Raw genomic sequence first — 22,325 nt, forward strand, 5'->3', positions numbered from 1 at the left:
AGTTTGTGTATCACAGCTTGTTTGAATACAGATTTCTCTGACACGATTGTGATTTTTCCTTTCCTTTTCCTAGCTTAGCTTTATGGCTTCTGTTACTCTTAGGTAAATTACAGTTTCATCCGTTAAAAGAACTGAATGAGTTCTGAAATAGTTTCAGATACACAGTATAAAGGCAGTAAGTAATATTACAGACTTGACTTAAAAGCAATAGTATTCCAGTGAGCTGGAAATTGCTGCATCTGCTGGGAACTGAGTTAGTGCTGGGCTCTGCTTCATTCATATAATTTCTGTTAAACTGCAAGTCACATTTATCATGTTTATGTTTAAAGTTTTGCACACTGAAATTCTTTTGTAGAAATGCATGTCTTATAAAATCATTGTTGCCAGAGAAAGAGATTCTGATGCAGTGATGGGTGGAAGAGGTCAGCCTTGCAGTTGGACTAGATGATTGCTGTAAGTCCCTTCCAACTGAACTAGTCTAGTCTAGTCTAGTCTATTCTTCCTACCTAGAGTAAAATTATCCTGTGATGGTGATTAACCTGAGTGGCTATACAAGTAGATACTAGGAGTAAGAGGTTTTGCCCACATTTTGACTATTGTTTTCCATAATGAATGCAGAGCTGGGACCAGTTCATAAATGTGCAGTCCATTTCTCCAGTAGTAATCCTTTGCCTGTGCATTCACAGTCACCAGCAGAAATAATCTGGATGTAGTTTGTCCAGTTGGCCTCATTTCATCAGCTGTGAGTTCTTTGCTTAGCTCAGTTGGTAGAACTTTGTGCTGAATAATTCTGTTTAATATACAGTTAAATTGTATCATTTACAGTTAATTAGGCATACATGTTAGAGTGGAAATGTTTATACACATTCTCTCCCAGCCTAGCATGTTGTTTTGGTTGCAAACGTGTATGCCTCATTACCTCTACTCATTTGCCTCTGATTTTTGTGTGTGCTGATCTAACATGTAAAGCCTGTCGGTAAGTGACTCCCACAGAGTGTATGGTGAGCGGCCAATTAGCCAGGCAGGGCAGACGTTCCTATCTGGTGCACGTATGCTTGATTTCATGACTGTCTGCCAGGTTTTCTGGGTTGCAGTCACAGCAAAGGAGGAGAGAGTACAATAAGGTTTAGACAAGTGCTCTGCTGCCTGAATCAGGTCAGTGAGATATTTTTCCTTTACTTTCCACTGAGGTGGGAGATGGCTGACCCCAGTTAGACTGGCTCAAAAGGCCCAATAGCACAGTGCCCATACTGCTCCCTCTGAAAGTCTGCTGAGCCTCGTTAGCTTTCACTGGCTCCATCGGGTTGTTCACTGGTGGTGGTGAAGCTCCTATTACCATCAGGTGGCATTTTCTGGCTTGTCAGATATCCTTTCCACAGGCAGTCACTGCCCAGCAAGACTTTGTGTCTCTGCAGGTTGCAACGTGAAGGACCTGCGAACTTAGGAGAAAATATGGGCAGCTTCTGGCTGCTAAAATAAACAAGCACACTTGGTCAGCCTGTACAGAGGCTTTGTAAAGCAAGGATTACCTATGCTGGTTTTAAGTGACAGCAAAATATTTTATGGAAAAGGAAATGTATGAAGTATGCTGTTTTATGCTGTTTTAATGTTTATTCTTAACTTTGCTGAAGTGACAAGGAATGACAGCAATGCAGTTACCTGTATTATCTTTCTTGCGGTAAATTAGAAAAACTAAAAAGCATAATCCATTATTTAAGCAGAATTTGCTATGTAAGGTGCAGAAAACCACAGATGTTTTCTGTGAGGACCCTTTTACTCTTTAAACTGGCTGTTCCCAGCATGGAGTCCTTCACAACACAGTTCAACACTCCAGGAAGAGGCAGAAGCAGATTATGCACATGAAAAACACATAATGTTTATGAATGTTTCTTTTTTTGAGGTGCTAAGTTGTATTTTAAAAAATAGGCTTAAAATACACTCAGGATGCTAATTTCAGAAGCACTGGAGCCAGTGGAGGCAGTGTGTGCCAGAAAAGTTCTACCTAGACGCATCTTTTTTGCTGTTCCAGTTATTTGGTTACCAAAAGGGCAGATACAGGACTGTGTATTTACAAAAGGGAAAAGTTTAATCTAAACCCAAGACAGTTATTAAAATGTTGTCGATGCCAAAAATGTTCAGAGCTGTTCTCCTGGAAGAATGATGGATAAAAGTCAGTTTGCAGTGGGAGAACGGAGCTTTGCCTGCCTTGTTTGGGAATCACAGTAAGTGACTATGTAATGTAATGTAAGTAAGTAATGAAGGTCTTCACTTTGTTTTTAAGTTGCATGTGTATCACTTGGACAGTGTCTCCCATCTTCAGGCTGACACTTGCATTGTCTATACAGGATGAACATTAACACCACTTCAGATTTCAGTGAGGAATCAAGGGGTTGTAAGATCCGAGTTGCTCTGTGTAAAGAGAAAAAAATATATGAACTGAATATGCCAGTTGTGTCTTTTTAGGCTCTGAGGAGATAGGAAGTGGAAGCTATGGGCATCGGTACATCACAGACACAGTGACTGGTGATGATGATGGATTTGATATCGATGACTCCGACTACGACATTTACATAGAAGAGGTAAATTTCAAGGTTCCACTTTGGCATTTCTGTTTTCTTTATAGTCTCAGTACTTTAAAGTCTCTGATCTGGTCAGGACATTTAATATCTGATATTATATGCTCAAATATAATAATGTGGTTGTTTCTTTTTCTCCAGTGTGGATGAATTTGTTACCTCAGGTCTGTATCTTGGAAGGTATTCATTTAATTTCCACGTAGCATTTTAGGTTTTACTGAATTTGTGTTTCTTCATTTCCTTTCAGCTCAGACCGCTTCCTGCTATCAAAGGAGGCAGTAGAAAATTTCTGGTCGAAACTAAGGTCACACCAGGATCTAGTTCCAGGCTCCTGTCACAGGTCCTTACAACCACTTCTGAACCTGCTACTTCCACTCCCACCACCACATGGCCTTCAACCACAGTGAGGGTGACTACGGCTCAGGCAGCGAGGAGGGGCAGCACGTCTTCTGCAACACGCCTCTTTGATCTCTCCTGTGATGAGGCCATCTGTTCTGCAGACAGCTTTTGCGTCAATGACTATGACCGGGGTGGCTCGCGCTGCCACTGCAACTTGGGAAAAGGAGGAGAGACATGTGCAGAAGGCAGGTTTCTGTTTTGGCTGGCTTGTCTTTGCCTGGGGCAAGGACCAGCTTCATGATGAACCAACCAAAGCGCGCTTTGGCAATAGCCAGCTGGGCTTAATGGAACCCTAAGGACAGCAGCAGCTTCCCTGAGCCAGTTCAGACATCGGCCCCTTTGCTTCTCTCTCCTCAGCTAGGTGTGAAGCAGCTATTCTTTAACACAGCTGAACGCACACACACCCCGTGTGAAGGTGCGCAGGGGAGGTTAATCCTCCTTCCCCACCTAGGAGTGGGAAGGTGATGGAGCCAGGTATGTTGGTAAGCACCCAGGCCTGACAAGGCCCAGCCATGGCATCTGCAGCTTCCAGCAGGCACCTTCAGCCCCCCTTTGACCCTTGCCTTTTGCCTGCAGCTGAAGCCCTGAACCACCTGCATTTCCAGCACGGTCCATTGGGTGATGTTGATCCTGCAGCAGGGATGTGAGACAGACCCTCCCCGTTGTAAAACCGCCTCCAGAGGAGGCCTTCCCCATGATCTGCAGGGCAGGAGTGCTGGAGTGGTAGCAGTCACGTCAGGCAGGCTGGGGCAAAGGAGGCAAAAAATCCCCTTGCCCTAGTTCAGAAAGCATGACCTGAAGCCTGGGTTTGTGTGAGGAGGTGTGGTTGTCCCAGTCAGGGACAACCTGCGTCCTTGCCACGCGTCCTTTCACCTCTCTGCAGGCTGGCTGAGCCAGGGCAAGATCTTGCTGAGCTGAGGGAGGCCATCATGCTTCTCCTTCCCTCGCCACCTTCTTGTCCTCTCCCTCTGTGGACCTAACCTTGCCCTTTTGCTGGGTCTGATGTTGAGCTGATCACCTGGTGAGCCAGTTCAGCTCACTTACCAGGCCATAAGCCAGTCACTTTTTTTGTCCCCTGGAGTTATTTTTAATTTTCTGGTTTGGTCACCAAGGGGTCAGATGAATGCCAGAGCTTGTGCAAAACAAATGTCCTGTTGCTTGTAGTGGTGTTGGCCCATCAGTTAAGAAAGAGCTGGTCCATCCCTCTGCAAGCTGATCTGGTCTGCCAAGGCCCCGCCACACAGCAGGCACACGTTTCTTTTGTAGGCTCATGTTAGGTATTCGTGGCGCGCAGTGTCGTGCATCAGGGATACCGGCACTGAGGGTGTTTGATCTTCTCCTCCTGGTGCCGGAGCAAAGAGAGCTCATTCTGAAAACAATCTGTTGTGACTCAGCCATACGGAACGGCTGCAGATGTGATTTTTGGCCTTGATCGAGTATGAGTCGAGGATTTATTTGAACTGACATAACTCTATTCAACTTGTAGAGCGGGTTTGTTAACGTCAATCCAAAACCACCATTTTTCACAGGGGAGTGCGTTATTCCTTGGTAAGGAGTAGCATCACGTACCAATACTCCCTCATACTGAATTGCTCCACAGCAGCTGGTATTGTTAAATAGCATATTAATCTGAATGAAGACAGACTTTCCTTTACAATCAACAGCTGCGTGGTGCTGTGGTCCAGTTAGTTCTGCTTGTGATCAGGGCATGAGTTAATTGCTGTCTGCTGTGGTTGCATTCAGGTTTATAGCATCAGTTCTCTGCTCCTCGGCCTGAAATGTAAGTCCTGCAAACAAGAAGCTGAGCGCACTGTATTGAGATCCAAATATCCAAGAAAAACCCACTCAGTATTAGCAAAGAGGAATAGGACTCCTCATCTGTCTTTCCTCATTAGATTTAGATCTAATGGGGAAATAAGAATTCAGGCCTGAAACTGTGTCTGTCCTCAGTGCTTCTTAGGAAAATGAGCTGCAAAGGTAGCAGTAAGACATCTCTCTTATTTTCGTTTTCTGTGCTGAAGCCAGGATGGGCCTCTAACATAAGATGATGAAGGGTGAGGATTGATGACGACAGCCGACAGCAGCAATATGAAGGGCCACTCTTGCAGGCAGGGGTGGAGGGATGCCTGCAGGGACCCTCTTCTCCCCATCACTCCCTTTACTTTCTGCCCTGATCTGACTTCAGGGAAGTGCTGGGAGCTGCTGGGCTCTTATGAGCCATCCAAGGATTCTGCAGATGCTGGACGCAGCAGCTATGGAGCAGCAGTGATTAATGTAGTGTGGAGTCTGGCCACATCCCCTGCATATGTTTTTGTAATCCTACAAAACAGAAAATTACTTTGTTGTCTCTGTGTTAAATTAGTTCTTAAAAGGAGATAAACATAAAGTAGATGGATTCTGTCTTCTGTAACAAGGATGAAAATCTGGAGAAAGTTCCACTGAAGCCAGCGATTAAACTGTTGAGCAGTATTTGGCCCTCAATGTCCTGTTTCTTTCCAAGTTCACCAGGTCCTTGGGAATAAAAGAATTAATTGTGAAAGGTGGTGGGAGGACAAGGCAATAGATTAACTGATTGTTGACTGCTGTTGACTAAAGGTTGTGTCTGCAGGAATTCTGCCTTGCATTTTCACCTGATGTTATCTAGTGCTAAATGTGTATATTGATTTTTGTATGGGAGAAAACTGCTAAATAACATGATTCTGTCTTTCCTTTTCAGATATTATTATCCAGTATCCTCAGTTCTCTGGCTACTCATACATCACCTTTGAACCACTGAAAAACTCCTATCAGACATTTCAAATTACCCTTGAATTCAGGGTAAGTTTAAGCAATTCCAACCTCACATAGGAGCTCTACATTTTATTCGCTTATTCTGATGATGTGGACAATGGAACAATAACCTAGCTTCAGTATAACTTATAGTGTAACTGTGGTGAACCTATACATATTCTTCATCTCTAAAGAACTGGCTTCACCTCCAATGAATGCAAATGAAGCTGTACACTGAGCTAAAATATTTGCATCCATTATTAGTAGGCACTGCGTGAGAGAATTGCTGGGACCAGTAATATGGGCATTGAAGACTAGCAGCAGTATACATTGGCAAGTTTATAGCCATGTGAATGAGCTACAGGCTGAAGTACACCCGGATTTTTTGTGAATTCCAGTTCGGAAGTGGCATGCAGTATCTTTGCGTATCAGAAACTGTGATCTTCACCCGGAGTTCCTTTCCTATCCTGCAGGATTTAAGTAGGCATTATTTTCTACCTCTGAAGTTTGGGACTGATACTACTACTGATACATGCAAGATACTGGGCTACTTAAACTGCAGTTCTGGAGTGTACGTCCCATGCCGGCTTGTGTTGATGCTGTCTGTGTGTTAGGAACAGAGCTGGTAAGGCTGCTTGTGGGGAGGGTGGCCAAGCTCTCGGATGCACCCTGCTCCCCCGTAAGGCAGACTTGCCAGCCTCACAGCCTAGGTCTGGGACTGTCACTGGAGCGGCAGCAGCCTGTTGCCTCATGTGATGATCTGACACTCCTCTGGCAATTTGTCAGCTTAAAATGCAGGAATGGCTGTCAAAAGGTGCTGTGTCAGCTGCTATGCACATACGGAGAAATTCTGCCTGCGCAGGTTGTTCAGTTTGAAAAGTGTCAGGATCACTGAACATGTGAAGCAGGGTGTCTGTATTCGTTTGCAGTAAATCTGATGTGCCACACTTAACAGGCTTGCTAGGACATCGTTACTAGACTTTGTGCTCAGAGGTCTCATATGAACATGTCTGACAGTCTTTAATGCTTCCAGGCTTGTTTTTAGATCTGATGGTATGCTGTAAGTAGAAGAGATGTTCTTAAACCACTTAAGCATTAAGGCAATGTTTTTCTAGGTTCTTCAAATTCAGGATTCGAAATTGACCAACCAGTTTCTGATTCTGCAAGTTAAAAACTCCATCTGAAAAAATGGTCTCCCTTTTCTGGAGAAAAGCCCCCCCAGTGCTACTTGCATTTATCTGTGAGGCTTAGACTTTGATTTTTCATGTTGATGCTGTGATTGCAGGCTGAATCAGAAGATGGTTTGCTGCTATACTGTGGAGAAAATGAACACGGTCGTGGTGATTTTATGTCACTAGCAATCATCCGACGTAGCATCCAGTTCAGGTAAAACCTCCACCCTAAATCTGATGTAAGGAGAAGGGGCCATTGCTGCCTCCTGGGACTCGCTATGTGTGATGAATATCTGTCGTGTCTTTGACTTCTGCCCGACGCAGTGCACAAAATGGGCAGTATTACTTCATTTAACAGTTCTTCAACATTTGTCACTCTCATCCTTCTTTAGGGTGTGGACATGTGCCTTGTTGAACTCTTTTTACTCAGACTTTGGTGTAAAGGCAAAATGATTGGTTTTCTTCAAGGCATTCATCCAAGGCTCATTGCTGTGTTATCAGAAATGATAGTGAGCCACTGCCTTTGCTAAACTTATGCTATATTGAGCTGTGCATAGTCTATGTTTTTGCTTCACACTAAAAAGACCTGTAGGTAACACAGCGAAATAAAGAATTTAATGCCAGCAAGAGGCCTGGAACTTCATCTTATAACCCTTGTTTAGATGGGAGTTGCAGGTTTCTTAAATGAAAGTGGAAGGGGTTTCTGCAGTTCCATAGATATGAAGCATGTCAAAGAGTGTCTTAAGGATCTCCTTACTTGGGAGGCTGAGTCCTCTGAAAGTGGGGAATAACAAAGTGGATGATATGCCTTAGTTGTGTTTCTGTTCACCTGCACTGAACAGTAGTCAGAGAAAATGGCACATTTTGTGTACATTCAGCTCCACAGAGACTCTCCTGGAGGTTTCCTTGTCAATCAGTACTGAGTTACATATTGAATTGCAGAGTTATTAATGTAGCACTGCCGTTCACCAGGGAGCTAGAAAAATTCCCAAGAGAAATTACTGTGATAACAGGAACTCAGATTGTAGTACCTTGCATCTTGAAACAGTTTCAGCTGCTAGCAAGCTTTGCAATGCTCTTGGTACAGCCAGAGGATCCAAAATCTTCTCTGTGGGAGAGAGACAGATGAAGTTTGAAACTTAGAACAGATCATATGTAGACCTGCTGGGTAATTTTCCTGTGATTTGCTAATATGCAATGTGAGACAGAGAGGTTCCCAGGGGCGAAGGGAATATTTGGTGTCTAAAAACGACTTTCAGTTATTTGGTTAATGTAAGATTGTTACCTTGCCCTCTCTGCCTCATGCTCCCAGGTTCAATTGTGGCACTGGAGTTGCAGTCATAACAAGTGAAAACAAAATCAAGTTGGGGAACTGGCACAGTGTCACATTGTTTAGAGATGGGATGAATGGATGGCTCAGGCTGGACAACGACGCTTCAGTGACAGGAAAATCTCAGGTAAGTAATCCTGCACCTGCAGCTCAACCTTGGGCTCTCTCAAGGTTATGATGACATTTTTTCTTGCCAGCAGAAGTCTGATCAGATCTGAAAGGTACATTTTTATTTATCGGTGTTGGGGCATTTAGTGCACCAGGATCAGTGTACAGATTACTATTCCACATACGTGATCTAGAAATGGCATAGATAAATATCCCAGCGCTGAATCCCATCACAGTTTCTCAAGCACACGTCCTCCATGTTTGCTCTGCTGCCCTTCTGCTACACTTGCTAGTCTCAGATACAGGCTGCTGTTAAAAGTTTGCCAAGTTTTACAGCTGCTGTCCCTGATTGCTTTTTTTCCAAAGCCTCAGAGAGCTGCTCTGTTTCCTCAGACAAAAAAATTTAGATGCACGTGTGTCTATATTTATGTATAATATGCATATAGCCACTCAAGGTTTGTATACAGAAATGTAATTACACGTATACCGTGGAGACAGATTTAAGCACAGTAATGGAGACAGACATTCTTCCTGGATTTACATTAACGCCAACAATTTCGTATGAGGCCGCCAGGATAAAATATAATAGAGGAAGGTGTCTTGAGTTGCTCATCTGTTGTCAGGCCACAAAACAGAAGTGAAATTAAGGCACTGACATAAAGACAGTTGCAAATTGTTTTAGGTGTCTTTCCTCTTCCTCTGATAGCCACTATTAGCATGCCATCCCTTACCCTGAAAACAAATGGCATCAGACATCTTATTACTTTACACTTCCATGTGCAGGCACTTAAGGGGAAAAAAATGCTACACTGAGTTCTCATTTGAGTTCTCATCCCCTGGAAAAGACAAAGGAAAGGTTTTCAATGTCTGTCACATGTCACTATGTATTACCAATGCTATGGAGGCCATGCAAAGGACAAATGTTAATCAGGAGAGATATCTCTAGTAAAGTCTAATGCCAGTGTGCAGCACTTTGGTAAGACTGCATCTGGCTATGCATGGCAATGATAACCCATAGCCAAGAAAGATAAAGTCAAAGAAGTAAAAGTGCAATAAAGGGCTAGTAGGAAGGTTATGGTCCATAGAGTCTATCACAAGAAGACTTTGACAGTGGACACATATTTTTCTAGCTGCAACTATACCAGAGTAAAAGTTAGTTGCTCCAGGTGCTGCTCTCCACCAGCACTTGCTGCTCCTGTAGTATTGTTGCTCCAGTGAGTCCTCCTCAGCCCTTCCTAGATAGAATGACCTGGATGAGTCCTAGCAGAGTGGTAGTCTTTTCTGACCTGGTTCATTTTGACTTGAACAGTCTTAGAGAGTACAGAATCACAGAATCATTAAGGTTGGAAAGGACCTTCAGGATCATCAAGTCTAACCATTAATCCAGGGCCACCATGTCCCCTAAACCATGTCTTGAAGCATGTCTTGTTTCAAAGACAAACAATTTTGTCAAAAGTAAAGGAAGAATTTTCAGCAAAAGACAGATCACAACACCTCCTCAGAACATGGTGATTTTTGTTTTGCCTTAGATAGTCGATGTTATCATGATGGATGCGGGTGCAAAAAGTAACATTTAAAGTGATACACTGAGTAGAGGAATGACTAATGGAAAAGAATTACCAATGAGCAAGCTACATATTCCCTGACACAATTCTTTGTGGAGAAAAAAAATTGATTATACATGGTGTGCCTTAATTAGTTATCCTCTGTTATAACTGTTCTCTATCATGTCGTCCTCTGTTTTCCCTTTAGGGCCAATACAGTAAAATTACATTCCGGACTCCTTTCTACGTTGGTGGTGCCCCTAGCGTGTACTGGCTGGTCAGAGCCACAGGCACCAACCGTGGATTTCAGGGATGCGTTCAGTCGCTCAGCATCAATGGAAAGATAATTGATATGAGACCCTGGCCACTAGGGAAAGCTCTCAGTGGGGCTGATGTCGGTAAGTGTAATGGTATGGGGTCTTTAATCAGTGATAAACCAGGGGTTACTTTTTTTGCCTGTTGAAAAAAATTGAGCAATGTTCCAGGTTTGAGAGATGGAAGGTGTGGTCTCTATTTTTGGCATCGTATTTCTCTGTGCCTTTGCACATTGCTTTTTCTGGGTCCTTAGTAGGAGACTTTTATCACATTGTACAAGTAAGCATCACTGTAGTATACCAAAAACCCTTGTGGACGCAGTTATCCAGCACAATAGTAAAATCAGTTCTCTTGGGCAAAGAGGAAACTCAGTGTTGCTGGTAAAATTACATCTGTGCCAGTATTTCTGCCAGCATCTCTCAGGATGCCTCTTTGTGCTCTTGACTGACACCGTCATATCAGCAGAAATCAATAGGATGCACGCTGTGTTTGTATTTAAAACACTATGGACCCAACAAAATGTGTTTTGCCTAAAGGCATCTGTCTAAAGCAATGCAGGGATCTTTCAGACCCACAGCAGTGCTGTGGCCATTGCAAAGAGCTTTTTGGCATGAAATGCTGTTACTGCTCAGGCAAATGGGCTTTCTTGTCAACCATTCATTGTTTTTGTTTCCCCTCTACTTTAAAAATACCATGGAATAAATTCTTTCAATGGCTTTATGAAGTGGTATTATAATACTATCTCCCCTTCACAGATTAAAAGATGGAGGGGAAGTTGATTAACTAGTCCTGTCTTATTTATTCATCTCTATTTTATCCATGTAATGGGCAATTGAAAAAAAGACAGGACAACAAAACCTTGCTTTAATGACCCCTCAGTCTAAACATTTTAAGAGTAAGAGTAAACCTAAGTCAGAAAGCAAGTGGCAAAGGCAGGAAGTAGATCCCATATCACTGAACCCTCCGTGCCATGCTTCAGCCACAAAGTCATCTTTCTTCTCTTCTATAGCTGTGCATTTGGCATCCCAAGAAGGAAGTGATTAATGAGAAACTTCCTAACAATCGCTCTCTATTCTCTAGATAACATGACCAAACTTGTGTGCAATACAGGGCGGGAACAGAGTGGCCCAAGAAACAGATGCTGACAAGAATAAGACTTTGGAAGCACAGAGTAATTTCACAATAGATTGAGAATCTATGGAATTTAGAGAGAGAGAGAGACAGAGAGACAGAGAGACAGAGAGACAGAGAGACAGAGAGACAGATAGATAGATAGATAGATAGACAGACAGACAGACAGACAGACAGACAGATGAAAGCCCTGCTGAAGTTCTCCAAGGCCTAGTTTCATTCCCATCCATGAATGCTCCACATACTACTGCATTAACAGTCAGCATCAATGAAAATAAATGCTGGGTTCTGCCATGTGTGACTCAAAACTGAGTGACAGAGACTTACTGCCCTTACGTGGCTGCACATGCTTATATGAAACTGTACCAGGAGAGAGTTGCAAACAATATGCCATGTAAGTTAAGCTTAAACTAAATAAATTGCAAGTGAACTCTATTAGGGTTTATAGATGGTTTTTGATAGCCAGTCTTTTGTTTCTTTTCTATTGGCATAGTGTCTCATATCAATTATCTTGTTATTTTAGTTGATATACCAGCATAGTAGAAAAGCTTCTTGAAAAACCCATATGCTGGTGATACAGATTCCTGTTAGTGCAGACAAGAGGCCTGACAACGACATTTTAGTTAATAAAATTAGTTGATTATGATTAACACCTCCCCTGTTTACCATGGCATGAATTTATGGTGAACAAAGAAGCACTTAAGGTAATTGAAATTAAACAAGTTGCAGTACTTGTAAACAATCTGGAGAGGTTTCTGGTTTATGAGAAAATAAAGATAGGAACAAGAGCAGAAGAAAAGTAATTCAGGGGATGATTGAAAGCTACAAGTGTCATGATTTGTTAGTAAGGGCTAATTTTTGCTATTTTTAAGGTCTGTTCCTGGTCTGGTACTAAAAAAAGTGCTAAAAATCAAGTTACCTTGTCTAAATTGCACACCATCTGACAAACTGGAAAAGAATCTAGGCAGGACAGCAAATTGTATTGGTTAGTAGCAATGATCAGCAGCCAAATAAATCTTCTGTGACAAACTTCCCTGATAAATCAATGTTCTGGCTCTGTGTTTAGGCGAGTGTAGTAGTGGCATCTGTGATGAGGCTGCCTGCATCAACAGTGGCACCTGTACTGCGAGCAAAGCAGATTCATACATTTGCCTTTGCCCTCTTGGATTTAAAGGTCATCACTGCGAAGAAGGTGAGAGGATGCTGGGCTGCTTATATTTCTTTTTACGTGTTGTTTAGTGTTCAGTGTGTTTTCCACATGGTGACATCCAAGGAGGTCTTACGCTATTACACTGACAGAAGAGAGTACTTGTTACTTCACCTTTTTAAAACCACATGGTGAAACCCAGCTCCTACGTCCAGCTCCTACATAATCAGTGATTCTTAAACCTCTTTGCCTATTTACACTAACTATAATTGAGCATCTCAAACTTACTTTTCAGAAGTCAAAATAATGTCCCACTCCACAGCTGTATGTTAACTCTAAAAAAATACCCACTTTTCTCCTAAAACCAGTGTCAGTTATATATTCTGAAATGTAAAGGATCCAGTACCAATTTCCTGCTGAAATCACAGAGGTGCAAACAAATAGTCAAATACATACAGCACTATTTTCTTTGCTGTAGAACTTTTAATGTCACCACCCATTGTGTGCATGCTTACTACTTTGAAAAACACTATGATGAATCACTAAAGAAAAGGAGCCCAAAGCTTTATAATACAGATACATCCCTGGAAAAGGAAGGCATTAAGGAAGGAAGCAGCATTGGCTAGGACGAAAAAATATTTTTAATTTGGAAGATGAAATTATTAGGTTATTTTTCTTGACATTAGTTTTAAGTACCCAACAAAGAGAACTGACACTGGTTGGTAGGAGTCAATCCCTTACCTCTGAGCCTCAAGTGACTTGCTTGTGTATTCTGGATTTCCAGCACTCACCTTGGCCATACCTCAGTTCAACGAGTCCTTAAGGTCATTTGCTAGCACACCGTGGCCCTTGGAACCACAGAATTACCTTTCCTTCATGGAGTTTGAGATGACATTTCGTCCAGATTTAGAAACCGGTGTCCTTTTGTACAGCTACGACACAGACAGCAAGGACTTCCTCTCCATTAACATGGTGGCTGGTTACGTGGAGTTCAGGTTCGACTGTGGCTCAGGAACGGCTGTTATCAGGTAAACAGTGTTGCTCGTGTTTCCTTTCCAGTAGTGCCATGGTGCTGATCCAGGAGAGGAGTGGGCTGGAAAGAGTAATAGCCTGTAATGAGGTATGGGAGCCCATCAGTCTCTAGTGGCTACTTCTTATAGTGAAGCACAGGAATACTAGGACTGTATTCAAGGGGACAGGGTTTTCTTCCTACATAAGTTTATGTTTCAAAGCTTTTTTATCAGTGTTACCGTGTCATGCCACCATCTTACTGCAGATGTTAATTTTGTTTATGTATGGTATTGCAGAAATTCCTTTCTTGCCTCCATGACGTTGTACCATAGCTAATTAGGGGTTCTATAAATATTTTCTGCTGATACTTACTAGCCACAGGATTGGACAATATTGGCACTTTTGTGAGCATCCTCCTCCCTGGTCTTCAGTTCCAGGCAGTAAGTACCGGGCTGGAGGTATCACAAGAAGGTAACGCCCCTGGGTCCCCTCTTTCCTCCTAATGCTGTTTTTTGGGGGGATCTGAGGCTAACATCCAATTTACATGACTTAAGCAATCTAAAAGACAAATGTATGGTTTAAGCAAGTCAGTCAGGCTCCCAGACAAAAACAGAGCTGCTGCAAATGATTCATCGCATCCTAAAGTGAATGTCCAGGATAGGAGCAATGAAATGCCTCAAAGACGGCTGCTCGCTCTCTCTGTGTAACTGAGTGCCCCATCTCTGGGCAGCTGTTCCCTGGGCTCTTCTGAAAAGGCAGTGTGCCGAACAGAGGCACTCAGTACCTTGGATGTGATCCAGGAGGCTGCCAGTTTGACCAGGCTGACCTAATATTTAGAAATAAGCTATATAAAGCTTGTGCAAAATGTGTACACTGCCTGAAAATCTTGCATACCGTATGTTTCCTGTGGATGGACATCAGGAATGTTGGCTATACTGCAAATAGGAGAAATGCACTGATTTTCCACTGAATGAGGACTCAGGCAAACCAACACATTCAGCCGGCAAAGTGAGAGATGAAATTTCAAGGGAGCAAATGCAAAATAATGCACAACCCTAACAATCCACAGCTGTGGCAACGCAGTTAGTGTTGTCAGACAGAGAAAGGTCTTGGAGTCATCATAGATAGTTCTGTGAAAGCAACAGCTAACTGCTTAGAGACAAATACAGAAATGCAAGTACAATGCAGAGAATTATTAGGAATTGAATAAGGAACAATGCTAGTGAAAAAATCCACAATGCACCCTGTCTTGAAAATGTGCTGCCGTTCTGGTCACTTGACTTCAGAAGAAATTAGCAAAATTAAAAAGGAAGAGTAGTGTTGATATCCAGGGGAGCGAAAAAAACAGCTTCCACAAATACAGCAGGACCCTCCAACCTGGAAAAGAGAGTCTGGTGGAAGTATGATAAAGGTTTTTAAATTGTGAATGACATGGAGATAAATAGGGAATGATTATTCTGTATTTTTTCAATATGGAAGAATTAGACCAGGGAAACTGCAAAGCAAAAAATAGCAATCGAAGTAAGTAAGACTTTCTTTTTTTCAGACAGCACATAACTAAGTTGTGGAAACTAATTGTCACAGCATGTTACAGATGCCAGAACTATAAATAGGTTTAAAAAAAAATTAGATGAATTTGAAGAAAGCTCCATTGAGGGAGATCAAACACAATTGCACGGATGCAGCCTCTGACTCAGGAAATTGCTAAATGAGAAGTTGCCAGAAGCCGGGAGGATATATCAAGGGAAGAATCACTCCATATTTTGAAAAGCAGCAGAAATAGCTAATGTCGGAGACCTTTGCTCCAACCCAGAATGGCCCTTCTTACAACAGCATTCACTCTCTTCCTGATTACAGCCATCTAAGTCTATTACTGGCAACCGTAAGACATTAAAGTAGATGTCATTTTTTTTTCCCCCCAAGAATATTGTATCGTTTAAAAACACCTTGGACTAAAGTTTAACTGAGATGTAGGCTTGTAAAATGTGGCAAGAGCCACAAGCACGTGCCAAGGAGGGGAAACTGCCCCTTTCTATGGGAAAGCAGAAGAGTGAGCGGGACGCCAGCTCGTCACGTGCATTGGGGAAAACAAGTGTGGAGTGATAGCTGGGTAATGAGGGAGGCCCATGAGACTGGCCGGCTTCGTTGAAAGTTGTCAGGATGTCCTGTTCAGCTCCTTTTTCTAGATAACGTGTGTAACTCTCACTTTGTCATCAGCTCTGTCAGTGGTTAAGTGGGTTAAATAGATGCCCTGTTTTTTATGCCTGCCTAGACAGTATCCACTTAAAAGTCTGCCCTGATCTTCATCGTACCGCTTCACGGCTACCCTTTGTCCTGAACGGTGATATTACTCTGGTCATCCTGACTATAATATAATCTGATTATATAATCTATTATATCATCTGATACTATAATATATATTATAATCTAATTATAGTATAGTCAGAACACAATTATAATGTCTTTATGATTAAGGATGAGGAAAGCTCCTTTATGTACGTCAGCAGCAGTAGTACGAAAACTGACGCAGGTGAAGCTTGGGTTTTGCCTGAAGCGTCCCGCATTGGAAGCAGCACAGCGCGCGCAGGGGCTCCAGGAGAAGCAGGGATGCCGAGCAGATGGGTGAATGCAGAACCTGGTCTATTTACCAAGATATCTCAGAGGAGAATTTGTTGTCCCCTGGGATTTCCCTTGGCCAGGCATTTGCAGGATCAAGATCATTATCATTTGGTTTATTTTTTAAGGTTCGGTTTACATGGGGAGAAGTTATCCTTAACCCCACAGCACATGAAGAGCTGAAGTGTTCAAATGCCTGCAGACAGCATTAACAAACACGTGCTGGCTTCAGAAAGCCTGTGAATCCAAGAAATAACTTGCAACTCTGAAGTGATGACTCCACAAGGCTTAATCATCCGTAATTGCAATTAAATCTAGCAGAGCAGGAGGGTTAGCATGATGATGACTTAATCAGCAGAGAAGATAAAATGTATGTATTGTCATTTATTAGGTAGCCAAATTTATCTTATTCCTTTATAAGTATATATTGACTTCTTCAAGGTGATTAAGTTCTGTTACCTAGTGATTTACCCAAAGTAGCTAAACCCTAAATGCTCCTATATAAGAAAAAGGACAAGTGAATGACATTGGTCAATGACACATTTTTACAGAGGTTTTCTGAACCAAGTGTCAAAGTAATATTGCAAACATCATCCAAATAGATGAAAATGCGCTTTGGGAAAATTTGGAGGAGCAGAATAGGTACAACAAAAAGATTTCAAAGCTCATATTGATTGCTCAGGAAAAAAGAAAAAAAAAGAAATTATTATCATTATTTTGACATTTTCAAATTTATATACCTTTTTTAATCAGCATTTGAATCACTATTGACTCACTATTTCAAATCATAATTTTTTCAGTTCTTTAATTTTGAAATGTACCTTTTTTTCATTTTTAAATGTGAGTAGCCTGAAAATACAAAACATCATTTCACCCAAAACAATAATCTATTTTTTCACTGAAAAGCTAGAAAGTCTTCAGGTGTCCCAGATAACACAGTTTCTGATTTTTGCAGGTTGATTAGTGAATCAAAAACAAGTTTTCATTGCTCCTGGAGGAAATGCTGCAAGACACCATTTAGACATAAAATGTTTTAAGCAGTGTAGTAAAATGACATTTGAAAATAAGATACAAAGTTCTGTAGAACTTGTAAAGGGGAAGGTGGTTTTGCCCTTTATACAGGCTGCAATTCATGTTCGGGCTGAACTAATAAAATTGTAAGAACAGTTTTAAAATGCTTCCTTTGAGGCTGGTGAATACTTTGCACAAATGGGGAGTATTGTTCCTAGCAGGATCTCATCACATCATTAAGATCATATTTTAGTTACTTCCCCTTAATGTACAGCAGCCGGGCTCTGTGTGTGTGTGTGACGTCACTATAACAGGCTGCTTAAATAGAGCTGATAAGCCAACACAAAGTAGTTCTGTTTTAAAAGAGGACAAAGAATGCGGGACTAGACTGACCATTAAGTGGGAAGCTTTATCTCCGGGCTTGTGTCATTGTGAAATGAGGATGTAGAGCTGAGACAAAAATTTGTCTTTATAAATGACTGAGCAGAAAAATTAACTCAGAGGCAGATGAAATGCATGCTGATTATAGAAATGTTTCATTTATAAATAAAAGTAGAGTGCTTGTTATTTTCTCTAGGAACATGGTCTTATCCTTTGCTGATGGGGTTCAGAAGTTATGTTACTTCTTTATAAGGAAAGAAACGCAGCAATTTATTTTTATTTTTTATTTAGAAAATCATCCCAGAGGACTTGACTTTTTAACATGACAACATCCTTTGAAAGTATCAGAAAGGGAAAAGCATAAAATACTTGAAAGTTTTCTTCCCCTTAAAACAGGAGTGAAGAACCTGTCACTCTGGGTCAATGGCATGAGTTGCTAGTGTCTCGCACAGCGAAGAATGGTATCCTACAAGTGGACAAACAAAAGCCAGTGGAAGGAATGGCAGAGGTGAGCATAAGGCATGGCTTTCATGAATATGGCTGTTGTTAGACTATAAAATGATTGCATGATAAACTACACAGCTGATCTCAAAGTTCTTATAAGGGCAAAAATGTATACACATTAGGACAATATTTTCTTAAGCCCAAAACTGGAAATTTGCACATGAAGCCTTCCCTTGGAGGACAGGGATCCTTGTAAAGGCAGCTGAAATCACAACCTTACCTGCTCTCACCATGTAACTGGACTCACCTGTTTCTGTGTTTGGTTCATACATGAGGACCTTTTGGTACTTACTGGTTGTGGCTAAGTCTGTTGAACAACATGTGCACTATGAAATGTGTCATCTGGAGAAGGATGATACTGAAAATTATGTGCACAATGTCCTGTTTTTACCTATCTCTGAATATTGTGCTGGAAAGGTAGGCCAGAAGAAAATTGTTTCTTTGTTTTCTCCTGGCAAAAGTAATTTTCAGGACAGAGTAAGGGGCTGGAATACTCAGGCACTTGATGACTCACCAAGAGATCATACTCAAATTTTTAGTAAGGTGAAATTTTGCTTGTACTGAGCAGGCATTCACTCTAAGCACCCAAATGCTTAAACATACACTTTTTTTATCCCCAGAACCTGAGCCTAGAACTGCTTCGAAAATGACTTTTATTCTTTCCTAGTGGAAAGTCTGGCCAGAGAACGAGACTCTAGATCCTGTTAGCAGAATAATCTGCATTTTTTTCAGCAAACTGGGAAACTACTTAAAGCTTAGACTTTTCTTGAAAACTGTAAATAAATTGAAATTCCAATTGTCTGTAAAGAAACATTAAAACAGGGCAGTCAAGACTTCTTTAGATAGATGGGTCAAGATGAAGACTCCTCTTTTTTTTTCTCTAAGTGCTGCTGCGCAGCTGCAGAAGAAGGTTGACTGGGAGCTGCCAATAAAGAGCTTCTGCAGAACTGGAATTACACAGTTATCCTGTCTTTAGATGTTAAACATTTTTCAGTTCATTCTGGGACCCTGCTTAGTCCCATCAAATAGTCTGAGCAACTGCTTCTCGTTAACTAATGCAAACTCAATGTTGCTTTCATTTAGGTCCATAACTTGCTATGGATTAGCTTTTCAGATGTTGGAAACATTAAACGAGTCTCTGTTGAATGGACTTTGCTCTGATTTTTACTTTATGATGAACTTCATTCTGGTTCTAGATTGACATCAATGTACCTCAAGTCATTGCAAGTAGAGCTAGATGTGGAGTCAGATGTGCAGAAATGACAAGTCAGTCTCCTTTCTTTCTTCCTTCAGTATTCCGATTTTGACATAGTCGAGATTTTTCAGCTAGTTCTGATTAGAATAAAGCACAGGCAGTAGAGTGTGTCCTACAGTGGCTTTTTGAGACAACTCTACAAAGAAATACAATAACAGTAGTAAAGAGGCTTTAAATTAAGCTATAACATCTAATGTAAACTAATCTGAAGATACAAGCATGGTTCCAGCTACTGTAATAAAATGTTATTCTTATGTTTCTTGCAGGGGGCTTTCACACAGATTAAGTGCAGCTCTGAAATATTTATTGGTGGAGTCCCTAGTTATGATGCTGTGAAGAAGAACTCTGGGATCCTCAGACCTTTCAGTGGGAGCATCCAGAAGGTATGTGCCCAGAAAAACACACTGGAGACATTTATTTCCATCTCATCCACTGCACTCTTTAGGTGGCAACCTGCCCTTCTACCACTGGCAATATTCAAAGTAATCCAAGATTTCACCTCAGGGGCCCACCACAAAGTGCTTAAACATATATTTTGCAATAAAAAGTTTAATAATTTAATAACTTTAATAGCCAGTAAGTATTACTGCTGCCAGTCTCCCTGTTAATTTCCACACTGTACCAATAAGTGAACAGAAGCCATATGGGATTGAGTTCAGAATGATGCACAAAACTATGTCAAGATTAGAGTCCTCAGAGTGCCCTGTAGCATCATATATTAATAAATGAACAGAAGAAATGCTCAAGTACTTCAAAGCATGCACAGTGGTGCTGCTAAATGAGTGATAAAGGTGCAGATTAAAATGGATCACAGTCCAACTAACATGTTCTTCTACCACACAGCAGTTGCATGCCTCACTGCCTTCATCTCTTATGCTTTTATATGGCGCATATGAATGGAGGAGATCTATTTCATTGTTGGCAGGCATTAGGGATGATGTTCCAGTGAGGTCAGCTGTGCTTCTCTCTCTCTCTCTCTCTCTCTCTCTCTCCCCCCTCCCCTCCCTGAGAATAAATCTGTCAATTCATAGTAAGTCCTAATATGTAATCAAAAGAAAGTTCAGACTGAACTAACAATTGCTTTCCTTAGGCATGCTTAAAATAATTTCTATAAAGCTGAAAGGTTGGCCCTGAATCTTGAATGATGAGTGAATTATTGCATCAAATTCAATTAGCAAATTAAAAAAACCCTAATAGTGCATCTCAGAACAATTGATCAAAGGCAGAAAGGTAATTGCAATTCAGTGTAAGTGGTTTTATTATGTGGTCCAACACTTTTTACTATCTTTGTCAGCTGTCTAGCAGAAAACATGAAGTTTAAGAAAGCTGGGGCAATGTGCAATAGTGATGGGAACAGGTCAGTCACATGAACATCTTTGGCAAGGTGGGCTTGACTAAGAGCTGTGCATTTTGGAGAGCAAGATAGGAAGCCTTGGAGCAGTGAACATAAGTTACACTTAGAAAGTGAGGGATTGTACCTAGCGTACAGAGGCACTGGTAAGGGCTGGAAAATTATGAGTGTGAGCTCTTACTTCTGTGATGTAGTTAACAAGGTGGATTTGCCTTCTCAGAGTCCTGAATGAGGTGTCAAGGAAGAGTATCACCTGCCTTTTGGGCACTGGGAGACTATTAGTTGACTGCTGTGTTCACACATAGTAGGATTTTGGAGCATTGTATAGGAATAAAGCTACAAACATCACCAAGTACTGGAAAACATGCCATGTACAGAAAGACCTCAATCTATTTAGTATACTAATTTAGTATACTATTTAGTATAGATCTCAATCTATTTAGTATACTCAGGGGTGTGTTAAGGTGTGTTAAGGTTAAGAAGTTAATTTATTCAGGTCTGCTAGTTCCTATATGAGAGTGAGATTTCTTTGAGTATCACAGAATCACAGAATCACAGAATCGTTAATGTTGGAAAGGACCTTCAAGATCATCAAGTCCAACCATTAACCCAATGCCACCATGTCCCTTAAACCATGTCCTGAACCGCCACATCCACACGTTTTTTGAACACTTCCAGAGATGATGATTCCACCACCTCCCTGGGCAGCCTGTTCCAATGCTTGACCACCCTCTCAGTGAAGAAATTTTTCCTAATATCCAATCTAAACCTCCCCTGGTGCAACTTGAGGACATTTCCCCTAGTCCTATCACTAGTTAGTTCGGAGAAGAGACCAACACCCACGTCGCCACAATCCCCTTTCAGGTAGTTGTAGAGAGCGATAAGGGCTCCCCTCAGCCTCCTCTTCTCCAGACTGAACAAGCCCAGTCCCCTCAGCCGCTCCTCATAAGACTTGTGCTCCAGACCCCTCACCAGCTTCGTTGCCCTTCTTTGGACACGCTCCAGCACCTCAACATCCTTCTTGTAGTGAGGGGCCCAAACCTGAACACAAGATTCAAGATGCGGCCTCACCAGTGCTGAGTACAGGGGCACAATCACTTCCCTACTCCTGCTGGCCACACCATTTCTGATACAGGCCAGGATGCTGTTGGCCTTCTTGGCCACCTGGGCACACTGCCGGCTCATATTCAGCCGGCTGTCAGCCAGCACCCCCAGGTCCCTTTCCGCTGAGCAGCTTTCCAGCCACTCTTCCCCAAGCCTGTAGCGTTGCATGGGGTTGTTGTGACTGAAGTGCAGGACCTGGCACTTTGCCTTAGTAAACCTCATACAGTTGACCTCCGCCCGTCGATCCAGCCTGTCCAGATCCCTCTGCAGAGCCCTCCTACCCTCCAGCAGATCAACACTCCCACCCAACTCGGTGTCATCTGCAAACTTACTGAGGGAGCACTCAATCCCCTCATCCAGATCATCAATAAAGATACTGAACAAGACCAGCCCCAGAACCGAGCCCTGGGGAACACCACTTGTGACCGGCCGCCAGCTGGATTTATCGCCATTCACCACGAGTCTCTGGGCTCGGCCATCCAGCCAGTTCCTCACCCAGCGAAGAGTTCACCTGTCTAAGCCACAAGCCGCCAGTTTCTCCAGGAGAATGCTGTGGGAAACGCTGTCAAAGGCTTTACTACAGTCCAAGTAGACAACATCC

At 42.1% G+C, this 22,325-nt stretch overlaps 1 protein-coding gene across 3 annotated transcripts in view; it reads left to right on the forward strand.

The window, feature by feature from the left end:
• The window catches only part of EGFLAM (EGF like, fibronectin type III and laminin G domains), a gene marked incomplete at both ends in the record, with an annotated part of 72,969 nt that overhangs the window by 39,586 nt on the left and 11,058 nt on the right, over positions 1–22,325 (forward strand). For all 3 annotated transcript variants that reach the window (XM_082012982.1, XM_082012983.1, XM_082012984.1), the window contains 10 exons: positions 2,464–2,579; positions 2,824–3,160; positions 5,692–5,792; positions 7,030–7,130; positions 8,229–8,373; positions 10,107–10,296; positions 12,411–12,536; positions 13,276–13,519; positions 17,907–18,018; positions 19,536–19,652. In XM_082012982.1, coding sequence (XP_081869108.1) covers positions 2,464–2,579; positions 2,824–3,160; positions 5,692–5,792; positions 7,030–7,130; positions 8,229–8,373; positions 10,107–10,296; positions 12,411–12,536; positions 13,276–13,519; positions 17,907–18,018; positions 19,536–19,652 — 1,589 coding nt within the window. The remainder of the gene's footprint in view (positions 1–2,463; positions 2,580–2,823; positions 3,161–5,691; positions 5,793–7,029; positions 7,131–8,228; positions 8,374–10,106; positions 10,297–12,410; positions 12,537–13,275; positions 13,520–17,906; positions 18,019–19,535; positions 19,653–22,325) is intronic.

The sequence above is a fragment of the Phaethon aethereus genome (assembly GCF_964289735.1).
Source record: "Phaethon aethereus genome assembly, chromosome: Z".
NCBI lineage: Eukaryota > Metazoa > Chordata > Aves > Phaethontiformes > Phaethontidae > Phaethon > Phaethon aethereus.